The sequence below is a fragment of the Hirundo rustica genome, chromosome 3, assembly GCF_015227805.2.
Source record: "Hirundo rustica isolate bHirRus1 chromosome 3, bHirRus1.pri.v3, whole genome shotgun sequence".
NCBI lineage: Eukaryota > Metazoa > Chordata > Aves > Passeriformes > Hirundinidae > Hirundo > Hirundo rustica.
In genome coordinates, this window is record NC_053452.1 from 58972330 (window position 1) to 58984525 (window position 12196).

At 42.0% G+C, this 12196-nt stretch overlaps 1 protein-coding gene across 1 annotated transcript; it reads left to right on the forward strand.

Moving 5' to 3' along the window:
* Window positions 1-458: 458 nt before the first annotated feature.
* Window positions 459-11653, forward strand: ALDH8A1 (aldehyde dehydrogenase 8 family member A1). The gene is made up of 7 exons (XM_040058927.1): window positions 459-670; window positions 4735-4882; window positions 5233-5388; window positions 7126-7275; window positions 7907-8163; window positions 8958-9119; window positions 10562-11653. Exons 1-7 carry the CDS (start codon window positions 533-535, stop codon window positions 11012-11014), a joined length of 1464 nt encoding a protein of 487 aa, XP_039914861.1. The 5' UTR covers window positions 459-532; the 3' UTR covers window positions 11015-11653.
* The last annotated feature ends 543 nt before the right edge of the window (window positions 11654-12196 follow it).

Genomic DNA, 12196 nt, shown 5'->3' on the forward strand with positions numbered 1-12196 from the left:
TGGTTTGATAGGTGCATTGGTTTTGGGGATACAAGGAAAAGTATTGATAATAACAAAACCGTGAACATGAGCTGCAGACAAGCTGGTCTTAAGTGTCTTTCTTTTGTCTGCTGACACTTAGAAGCAGGTTCCTGGCTAGGTGTTTGAGTGTTGAATTATTTTGTTTAGTTGTTGCAAAATGTCTTCAAACTGTAATTTGAAAAACTGTTGAAATTCTGTCAAACCTTTTTTTCCCCCTCTTTTCAGTGTTTTTTTTCCTATAGACAGAGAAAAGCTGTTTTCCACCAACTATGCCGTTTCTCCCTCCTTCAACTCCTAGAAAAGAACTAAGTGTCACAGGAATACTAACTTTTTACCCTTTGCTCTTTCCTGCTGCTGTTGCCAGGTTTTGTTCCCTCTTGTAAGCAAGTGGTGCAGGGAAGACAGAGGGATGGGGGAGGAGTTTGGACTCACTGTGCAAATACACACAGACATACTAATCTAAATTAATGCCTTGTTGAAAAAAAATCACTGGTGAAGCAGGCAGCCAACAATGGCTCACTCAGAGGCTCTCTTAGTGCTGGAAAACTTCATAGGTGGCAAATTTGTTCCTTGTTCCTCCTACATAGACTCCTATAACCCATCCACTGGAGATGTCTATTGCAGAGTTCCAGACAGTGGCAAAGAAGAGGTGAGTACTATCCACATGTACAAAGAAGTGAAAAATGTTAGATGCGTGTAACAATAACCTTTTGAGTGAGAGGAGGCTGGAGGTAAGAGAACAGAAAAATGGTGACTTCAATGCTTAAGCAAGTAAATTCTTGATTATGTTGTAGTATTGCACAATCCACTGCTGTGGCAGCAAATGCTGTCATTTTTTTCCATTTTGCTATTAGAAAGTTATCGTCTGGATTCTAATCTGGTGTGAATCAACAAAGCTTCAGAAACTTGCATGGAGCTGCTTCAGCTCACATGGTGGGAGATGCCTTGTGCCTAGGTTAACAATAACACCCAGACAGGCGGTAAATGTAAACAATCTGTAAGTGAGAACAGTGCTTATTGATCTCTTCTGTAAATTAATTTAGAGGCATCATATGCAACTGTGTTCTCCTTTAGTGTCTTGATGATTTGCAGTTTTCATTTAAAAGGGTTTTTGGCTTGGTGTCTCTTCTCTGAAGATGGTAAAAAGCTTTCAGACCTCTCTGATTTTGATATTAGCAGTTGGGTATTCATTGGCTGTGATGAAGTGGCTACGATGAGTGCATTTCCTTACAACACACACTGTCCTCTGCATCCATAGGGTTTTCTGGTCTTGTGCTCTCTACTGGGGTGAATGTTTCCTGGAACCTTGTACATATTCAGGTGTGGATGGGCGATGATGTTCAGCAGGGGAGCTGCAGTTTCGTTGATATTGCTTTATAGGGGACCTACAGGTCTGTGTCCAAAATTGTGTTTCAGATTTATTGAAGAGGGAAGTGACTGGACAAGCTTGGATAGCACAGAGGGCTTGGAAAATGTTGTCGAATAGTGGACAGCATTCTGAAAATGTTTTTTAAAACAAACTACTACAGTGTGTAGCTGTTCCCTTCGCTTGCATTTCAGCCTTATTGACAGCTCCTCTCAGCAGAAACCTTTGCACTGTAATTTCAGCTGGGTAAATATTTGTTAGATGCTGGTGACCAAGGGTTAAAGAGTAACAGGCTGGGTTTGTTGGAATACATCTATGTATGTTCATTCCAATCCTAATTATGCCTGAAAAGTTTGCTCTTTGATGTGCAGGTGCAAATCTTCCTCTCCATTCATTTGCAAAATCATTAAAACCAGAGGGATTCGAGGATATCAGAGGCTGCTGGCCACTCTAGAGATACAGTTCAAACATCCTAAGGGCAATGCTTTTCTCTTTCAGCTTTCGGAGTCAGTGTTTGTGTGTAGCAATGGGAACCCAGCTTAAAGACCTGTAAATTTGGTGAATGCTTTAGGCCTGCCTTTAGAAACTGTACAAGAAGATTGTGCCCTGCAGGGCTGGCATCCACTGATGGCTGATGGAATATGCTGAAGAAAATGCAACCACATAATACTTGAGGTTATCTAGAGGTACCAAAGTAAGCATCTAGACCAGAGTTCAACAAAGGACTCAGGATGCAGGTTTCTAGCAAGGCTTAATGTCCAGTTGCGGATTATCTTGGTTAATTTTACTGGGAAGTTAGAAGGTGAACAAGGGGGAGACAGTGAGTCCATTGCTGACCCTGGAGTTTAGCACCTGGTCATTTGCTGTGGCCATTTAGCCATTTTCTGCTGAAAACACTGAATGTATTTTTTCTTGGTGTTAGTTTGTTCCCCAGCTAGATATCTTAAGTTCTATGTGGCAGTACCACAGCAAGATGAGCAGGTGCCCTGTTTATCCAAAATGCAGGCTGATGAGGACTAATTAGTGCTGGCAAATATCTACTTCAAAAATACTTTTCTTTAAAGAACCTGGCTCCTCCACATCATCCCCTGCAAAACCAAACATCTTGTCCTGAGGGCAGTTCAGCTTGGGCTATTTTGATAGCAGCGTTTTATGATGGGTCTGGATTGTGTGTTGTTTCTCTGTGTCTGTCTTGTGCAGAAGAGGAAAGCAGAAGGAAGTGTTTCAGACACAGGAGTTCATAGTTGAATTCTTGCGTGTGTTTTCTTTGTGGCTTGACTTTCTTTGCTGGTTTTTGCTAGTCAAACTAACTGTTTAATCTTTGTATGCTTAGTTCTTCTCTACAAATCTCCTTTTTTCCTCTTTCTTAAGTGAATCTACTGCCACTTAATTCCTTCCTTTGCTAGTTTTCTCTTCTGCTGTTCATGAAAAAGCAATATTTTTGTCCTTCTTCTAAACCCACTGAAGGGTTAAAAATGAATACAGGGTTGATTATCTCCTCTCCTGGCAGCCCCTGGTGGAAAAGGGCACAGGGGAGAGGACAGATGAGCAGCAGCAGCACCACAGGATGGGAGAGTGGAAGAACAAGTTAATTAGTGAAGGTGGTATGGTTTCACAGAGGGTGAACGTTTTCAGGGTAGCGTGGCATCTGCGCTCAGGAAGCTGCAGTTCCCCTTTCCCAGGCTTGGTTTGGCCCTGCTTCAGCTGTTCAGTGGCTGACAGCCTGCTGCCATCGGCACTTGAGCAGGAGGTTGTTGAACTACAGTCGAAAGAGAAGAGTCTAGGTTTCTGAGCTTGGCCAGTGATCCATGTGACTCTCTTCACGTCGGTTTATTTCCCACCTTGCCCTTTCACTGGTGTTGTTCTGGCTTTCAAACTCTGGGGGCTATTTTTACGGGGCCCATAAATTCTGATGTGCGTGGGAGGGGGAAGGAGAAGGGGTTGATAGATTTCATTTTTTGCTTGCTTGAACTTCTGTGCCCTCATTAGTAAAACATCTTTGGAGTATCTGTAAATAATTTTGTGATGGTTTTTATAAGACCCGTCGCAATCTGAGGGAACAAATTTGAAACTCAGTTTTGTGGAATTGGTGGAAAGGAGACTTCAGTGACTTCATGGGAACTAGCAATATGGCAACATTCAGAGAGGTCATAATAGTCTGATTAATATTACATCAGCATCCTCCTGGTTATTGATTTTGGCAGATTTCCAAAACTGAAGAAATTGTATGAGCAAAACTTTAGGAACTCAGCTAAGACAGCTTTGACTAAACAATCACTTTGATGCATATATTAGACATTGGGAGTACTGAATAAGTGATACCTAGGAAGATAAAGATGGGAAATAGGGCAGTTAATTAAAATATGGAAGGATATTGATGACAGTCTTTAGTTAGTGTTGAGGCTGGGAAACATGAAGAAAGAATTGCTTATAAATCAACAGAAGAACGATGTAGGTAATTTCCACTTAAGAGTCCAGAGGAAATGACTGATGGGACAGAAAGCCTTCTGCTGAATTTTGATCCTTTGAAGATAGGTCTGCTTCAGAAAAGTGCTGGTAATCTGCAGTTCAGAAATGTCAGGCTGAAGGACTGTGCAGCAATCATGTACATCTCAAGCAAAATGCTGTTAGGAGTGGTGTGCATCTGTGTAAATGCATATAATGATTCTTATCTGTAGGCTTTGTTAGGTGTCTGGTAAGAGAACTGGCTAAAGCCCCAGAGTTTAAAAAGGAACTTTTTTTCTGTGAGGGCATTAATGCATTAATTTCTAGCTGTGATCAGGTAAGATAATTTTTTTTTCTAAGTATCCATTCCCTAAATATATTCTTGGTCCTTGCTTGAACCAAGTTGTAGAAATCAAGAGCTAGCAGGGCATCCAGTCCATTTCTTCTCAGCCCCTTACTTTCATCATTGCCTGGTGTGGTTGAACTCTTGTGTTGCAAGGGTTGTGCATGTTTAGACTGAAGCTGCCTTTGCTCTGGGGAGATTCTTGCTCTTTCCTCCATGAGGGACAAGATTCTTTTTTGTTTTGGCCAGTGGCACCTGCTGATGCCAGTTGACCAGTTCAGCATTTCTTCCAGGCCTAGAGGGTGGCCCGCAAGTTGCTGTAATTTGGAGAAAGGCAAGGGTTCCAGTGGAAGTTTCTTTTCAAGATATTCTGATTCACTAACACTTCTTGAGTTATGGGGTAGTGTCTTGATAACAATGGAGAAGCTCTAAGGAGTTGTTTTCTTCCCAGCAATGTGATCTGGATTATTAGTCTCGGAAATATGAATTCATCTGCTGAGTGTTGAATATTTTCTTAAGCCTTTCATTAGCATTCACCATCCCTCTTTTGCTTTTTTAGGTGGAAGCTGCTGTCAAAGCTGCCAAAGATGCCTTCCCAATTTGGTCCTCAAAAAGTCCACTGGAAAGATCTCAGATCCTGAACAAATTGGCAGACCTGATTGAACATGACCTGGAAGCATTTGCACAAGCAGAGTCAAAGGATCAGGGTAAGAACTGGAACTGTTGATCTCAAATATAGTGTGCCTTGCTGAAAATAGAAATGGAAGATTGGGATGAAATTTTTTATATGGTATGAACTCTTGGAGCAAACTGATGTGCCTGAACCTTGAGGTGGTTTTGGATCTGGGGCGTTCTTGCTTTTCAGAATTTCTGACTGACTTCATTTGTCAGATATTTGGAATGCATTACTAGAGGGGAGCTGTTGTCATTGACTATGGCTGCACTGTGCTGGGGTTACTTGGGCACAGGACAAAAGACATTTCCCAAAAGACACACAAGTCAACTTTCAGAGCAGGCTATAAAGCAATGTTTCTGTCCATGTTTGTTTTTGTCTCAGGAAAAACTATTACGTTTGCCAGAACGGTGGACATCCCTCGGGCCGTGCACAACTTCCGGTTCTTCGCCTCTTCCATCCTTCATCACGTCACAGAGTGCACGGAAATGCCAGCCATGGGCTGTGTGCACTACACCTCGAGAACACCTGTGGGAGTTGGTATGATGATCCTCACATGCTGAAAAGCTTGGCAGAATGTCTGCCTCAGTAGGGGCTCAGCAAAGAAAAGATTTTTTTTGAAAGCATTTATTGTCTCTGAGTCATGGGCTAAACACGCTGAAGCATCGGCAACTCCATGTAAAATCAGTTATGCCTCTTCATGGCAAAAAAAAAAAAAATTAAAAAAAATTGCATGCCTAGAAAGCTTAAACTGTTGCTCTCACCTTTCCAATCTCTCTTGTGTTTTGTCTGTGTGTGTCTGTGGGTGAGCATTACAGCTGTGGATCGGTGAGATGTGCAGAGCACTGAGCTCCTGTTCCAGCGGGGAGAGCGGGATCCCCCTCTCCGTTGGGAAAGCAGTAGTAGCCTGTGATCTGAGCGCATGTGGGTGAATAAACCACCCTAGCTGGGGAATTGATGAACTTGGTCACTAGATGCTGCTGCTTCAGAAAAAAAAGTGGTCTTGAGGTGAAAAGTAATGGTGTTGTAATGATTTCATTATTAGTTTATGTTATATATATAATATAAAGAACATTTAACATTAAATAGATGTGAGTTCTCCACACTTACACTTGAATTACTTAAAACATAAAATTGGCTGACTTAAAGGACCCTTTTAAAACTTTTCTTGAGCAGTGGAGAACATGACTTTTCTGGTAAAATTATTCTCAAAAGGAAGAGTCCCTCACTGCATCTGCTCCATCAAACAGAAAGAAGTCCTGTGGCTTTTGTAAGGAGCCACACATGACAATTACAGATTTTTTTTTTTTTTTTTTTTTTGTAATTTCCTATTAATATGTAAAGTGAAAGTATTTCTAAAGGCAGTTACTGAAAATAATTGTGGTCATTGAGCAGTTCAGGGGAACAACAGTTTATTCAGTGATAAATTTTGTCACTCATAAGTTAAACTGAAATTTATCTGGAAAATGTGTACTATATGTTATACAGAGTGAGTTTGATATTAAAATTGAAAAATAAAAAACAGCTTCAAAGAGCAAGAGAAAGCAGGAATATGATCTGAGCTGGCATGTTCAGCCTGGAGAGGAGAAAGCTCTTGGGAGACCTACAAGAGAGCTTAAGAGGGACTTTTTACATGGATGTGTAGTGATAGGACAATGTGTAATGGCTTCAAGCTGAATGAGGGTAGCTTTAGATTAGACGTTAGAAAGAAATTTTTACTGTGAGGGCAATGAAGCACTGGCACAGGTTGCCTGAAGAATTGGACAATGCCCCAACCCTGGCAGTGTTCAAGGCTATGATGGATGGGGCTTTGAGCAACCTGGTCCTAGTGAAAGGTGTCCCTGTGGGGTTGGAATCAGATGATCTTTATGGACCCTCTCAACCCAAACCATTCTATAATTACTTTCACTTGCTCTTTGCTAACACGAAGTATTACCACAGACCAATTGTTGTAAATTATTGTTAAGGCTGACCTTGCATTAATGTTCCTGTGAAACATTAAAAAAATTCCTGAGATTGTAAGATCCTGCCCTGAAGAAGCAGCAAAACTCATTCAGAGAGTTCAGCTGATCACTTTTAGAATCTTTTGCACAGATATTTTAAGAAGTTATCTCCCTGTGAGAAATGCTGCAAAATTTTTGTACATTCATCTGGAAATAAAAGCTGTGGTCAATTTCCCTTCATAGATCCGAATTGGTATATAACTGCTTGAGGTCAGAGAAATGAGTTTTGTATCGCAGCAAACTGACCTACTCTCTTTGTGGTTTTGTTTTGTAGCTGGTTTAATCAGTCCTTGGAATTTGCCACTGTATTTGTTGACTTGGAAAATAGCTCCTGCCATTGCATGTGGAAATACTGTGGTTGCCAAGCCAAGTGAGATGACATCTGTCACAGCCTGGATGATGTGCAAGCTCTTGGAGAAAGCAGGTAAGTCCTGTAGCTTGTTAAGGCACAGGAATAGAGTGGAAATGCTTGTCTGTGCACCAGGGTTTTTTTAATTGCAGAAATCAGAAGGTGCTCAAAGGCTTTGGGAAAGACAGCTGTAGCTGAATGTTGCACTGGAGAACAAAAGGCATTCTCTGTCCTCAAACTATCCTGTCTCCCCAGTCCAGCTATTGCTCATTTTTTTCCACTATCTTCTGACGAAAAGTTTCCCCTCCTGTATTCAACTTACAAATGTCCTAAGTCTGTGGTGCAAGCAAAGGAGCCATGAGAGAATAAAGGAGTGAGAATTAGCTCTCGGTAACTGTTACATGGCTGTATTTGGTGCACTATTAATTAAAACTGGGAGAACAGTTGGTTGTTCTCTGAATGACTGTACAATGGATATCTGATAATGCTTGTCAGACAAGCTTAATTATTGGAACTGCTTTTATCATTCAACCCATGACCCATAGAGCTGTCTAACAATGGATTTCAGCTACTACGGAAGTTTAGGGTTATTATTTCTCGCCCTCGAGCTGCTGGTAACTTTCTAACTTCAGGGACAAAACAAGGTGAAGTGACACCCTCGTAGTGACAGGAGGGTACAGCGCCTGTGTGCCTTTGTTCCCACCAGGGGTGCCTCCTGGGGTGGTGAATGTCGTGTTTGGAAGGGGCGCCCGGGCGGGAGAGGCCCTGGTGTGCCACCCCGCCGTGCCTCTGATCTCCTTCACGGGCAGCACGCTGACGGCCCAGCGCATCACGGAGAAAAGCGCTCCGCACTGCAAACGCCTCTCGCTGGAGCTGGGGGGCAAAAACCCCGCCATCGTCTTCGATGACGCCGACTTGAGCCAGTGCGTCCCCACCACCGTGAGGTCCAGCTTTGCCAACCAGGTGCCTCCCGCCCCTGTAACGCGCGAACCCCGTCGGGAGCAGGAGGGGCGCGTCTGAGGTTTGCGTGCCTGCGCGCGCCTACCTTCGGGTCTGAATCTCAAATGGTCAAGGTCTACTTCAAGGTCGTGTTTGAGAAAATCCTAAGTAGAAAAATATGAAAAAAGTTTCGTTATTCCACAAGGAAGGAAACAAAGTAATAAAAGGCTCTTCCTCCTGCTCTCCATCAGAAGATAACAAGGTGTTATTACTCTCCTCAAAGTAGATATGTTTCTTATCTCTCAGGGAAGCAGCTGCTTTAAGTCCCACTGCTTGAGTAAGTGGGCAGCTTGTTGATTTGCTGGAATTAAATTAGGGGACTTCCCCCCAAATTTTATCAACATTATTCTTCCCTCATCACCACCCTCAGGAGAGAGCACCAAAGCCAGGAAATTGTATCTGGGCAAATGTTAGAAAAATAGCTTGGTATCAGAGAGAGATTATCAGGAAATTAAGAGAGAGATAATTCAGAGTTGAAAATCATGCTTCCTATAAAAAATGTTGGAACAGAAAACATGTAATCGATGAAATCAGATTACTTATAGTAGTGATGATACTGATACTGTTTTGCCTTTTTCTTCTGCTTTTGTTACTTATCTGGAAAAAATCCCACTTTGTGGTCCCGGTTAATGTAGTTTGCACTCCTGAGGAGGCAGAGACAAAAGTGAACTGGGTTATAATTCCTAGTACATGTCAATAGTGCAATGTAATACGAACCAATATTGTTCATTTCTTGTTTGTTTCTTCCTTTTCGGTAGGGTGAGATCTGTCTCTGCACCTCCAGGATCTTTGTTCAGAGAGGAATATACAATGAGTTTTTGAAGAGGTTTGTGGCAGAGGCCAAGAAGTGGAAGACTGGAAATCCCTCAGATCCTACAATGGATGTGGGAGCACTAATAAGTAAAGAGCATCTAGAGAAGGTGATGTTACATGGAGTTTACATGATTTCATGTCATCTTTTAGAGGGCTACAAAAGGTAGTTTCAGGGGTATGTGGGAAAGGATCTTGTCATCTCCAAGATTAGCTCTGAGGGATGATAGCTCAAAGCTATTATAAAGTAACTTTTTAGTGAGGTTTCCGTCACCTGTGGCTTGGGATCATGTGATGACTCTGAAAAAACTCAAACTCCCTGGGGAAAATAATTTAAAATGGCAAGAGAATATTTCCTCCTGTTTGAATAATTCTAATAATTATTAGAATTATTATTATGAGATAATTCTAATGGTTTCTAAGTCCTGAATTTATACTCATAAATCTTAGAGTTCAACAAATCTTTCTTGGATTTTAATAGTGCATTTGCAAGGTTCACTACTTTGCCTGGTAAGTTAGTTGACAAGGTAGAAGTTTTATTTTTATATCACTCTGGCAAATTCTGGCTTGTACAAAGTGGTTTCTTAGAACTGCTTGCAGTAATTTGTAATGGGGTGTGTGTGGAGAGCAGCTGAGATGGTGTGCAGTTAGACATATAGTGGCTTATATGAAATGAAAGTTGTGGTGTCAGAGTTCAGGGAGAGCAGATGCTCATATCCCAGAACTCTCTGACGCAAGAAGCAGACTGAAAAGCCACAAAGTGAGAGAAAGCCAGGCCTTTGATATCCTTCCTGATGCCTGAGAAGGCTCTCCAGACTCTTTTGTTCTGAAGCAGAGTGATAGAAACCCCCACTTCCTGAGGTCCTTAGTCTGTAGCACCACAGAGAATTTTACCTACTAAGGTGGCAAAAAAAGGAAAAAAGATAAGGAAGGCCTGTGATATCTATGTGGCCTTTCTGTAAGGAGATAAACCAGGCAACGATTGCAGAACAGCAGAAGCAGATCAATAGTATGTCCTATGTGTTCAAGGTAGCAAGCATATGATAGCAGCAGCCATGGAAACATCTTTAATCATTTATTGATGAGATTTTCTGTAGCATTCATGGCTTCATCATTCTAGTGGCATATAAACATTTAAAAAGCCTTGCCTGTGAGGCAGGAAAATGCTACGATTCCTTGGAGTAAATGAGTGAACCATGGCTTGGGATACACGGCAAACTGCCCAGGCTCCTGAGAGAAGGGAGGGAGGCTCTTGGGAGCACTTTTGTTTTCACCAAGGAGCCTACCCTTTTGACAATACTTAGTGGGAAGGGCCAGATTGTTGTCTACTAGGCTAGTAAGTGTTAGGAAAGAGAAAACATTTGGGTTTTTTTTTTCAGCAAGAAATACACAGCTTTTCATGCAAAGAAGCCTAACAAAAGTTAGGAAATTCTGCCCTCTGCTGTAAGAAGGCAGCATGTTCCAGCTGGAGATGTTCAGGGGCTCTTGCTGATGTGTGAACCCTTGGGATTTGGTGTCCTTTAGCAGTGATGTTTTTCTGCTGCTTCCCTAGGTAAGGAACTATGTGAAGAAAGCCCAGGCTGAAGGAGCCAGAGTCCTCTGCGGAGAGGGAGTGGATCCTTTGGCCCTCCCACCTGGCAACCAGAAAGGCTATTTCATGTTGCCCACAGTTATTGCTGAAGTCAAGGATGAATCCTGTTGCATGCAAGAAGAGATCTTTGGTCCTGTGACATGTGTGGTAGCATTCGATACAGAGGAGGAGGTGATCGAAAGAGCCAACGGTGTGAAGTATGGCTTGGCAGCCACAGTGTGGTCCGGCAACGTGGGACGCGTTCACAGGGTGGCACGCAGGCTGCAGTCTGGATTGGTGTGGACCAACTGCTGGCTTGTGAGAGACCTGAACTTGCCATTTGGTGGGATGAAAGCCTCAGGCATAGGCAGAGAGGGAGCAAAGGATTCCTACGAGTTCTTCACCGAGGTCAAAACCATCACAATAAAGCACTGACATATGTCAGTGGAAGTAGTTTAGAGTGAAATAAATGACAGCAATTTGAGTCACCAAAAATGGCTCCTTAGAACACAGGCTGCTATTGTGGTCATTCCTTTCTTGAACTTTGGTCAAGTAATATCAATGACAGCTGAAAATGATCATCCCAAATGCTAATGTTATAGTCGGCTTTTCATGTTGGATGAGAAGATCCATAATCAACATATCCCAGGCCAGATGACTTGCCTTACAGATCCTAAATATTTTTGATGTTTTTTATATTCTTGCCTCAAAAATCTGTCCCTTTAAGGCAGATTGGAGAAAGTGTAATATACGACAGTAGCTCTAGTTGGTGAATTACCTTGAAGGACAAAGTAGCAAGTACATGGTGAGACTGATACTGTAAAGGAGAATGAGGTCATTTTCACTCTAAACAGTATAGTTGTACATCCACCCATACTGCACTTTACTGATATCAGACAAGGATTGATACTACACTACTCTTAAAACCTGAGGAACTACCTTTAACTTACTAAGTAGTTTTAAACCATGGGGTCATGACATTTGGTATTCATGGAGACAATGCATGTTTTAATATAACCTTCTTTATGGTAGGGAGCTGAATCATCCCAATACCTGTTCTCTGACTATTTTGAAATAAAAGCCTTTTTTGTCACTTTGAGACCTCAGTGATGGTGGTTTTTACATCCCTGCACAAAAATATGGCTGCATCACAGACAGCATCACTCTTCATTAATAAAACCTAGAATTTACTCCTGAGAGAATGAACTGTTGAAAATGTTTATCACCAAAATATAAAACCACTTCCATCTCTTCCTCATTTGTTTGCAGAGATTTTTTTTTAATCAAGTATCTCACAAACTTGTTTGCTTTTGACAAAAAGAGAAATAGAGTTGGATACACCTCCACATCTGGATGCCACCTGGTTGCAGGGCAGACCTAGCAGCCAGGATGGAACTGTGGGCGTTTGATGGATTTGGTGCAAGAACCCCGAGCTGAAGGTGTGTTAAGGAAGTATGTAAAAATGATAGGCTTAGTGGATTGATGTATTCTGAAGAAGCATAAACATTTTATTTTAAAAAATGTCTAGGTTTATTCATGACCATGTGGTGGCAGCAGAACACCTGCTTTGGTGCTTTTAATCGCCGCTCACTCAGCTGGGAGGGGAATAAACAGTTG

Excerpts from the sequence above, each read along its gene's own strand:
- ALDH8A1 (XM_040058927.1), top strand. The coding sequence starts at position 533 with ATGGCTCACTCAGAGGCTCTCTTAGTGCTGGAAAACTTCATAGGTGGC. Across the intron at positions 4,883-5,232 it reads AGCAGAGTCAAAGGATCAGG|GAAAAACTATTACGTTTGCC; the intron begins GTAAGAACTGGA and ends TTTTTGTCTCAG. Across the intron at positions 9,120-10,561 it reads GTAAAGAGCATCTAGAGAAG|GTAAGGAACTATGTGAAGAA; the intron begins GTGATGTTACAT and ends CTGCTTCCCTAG.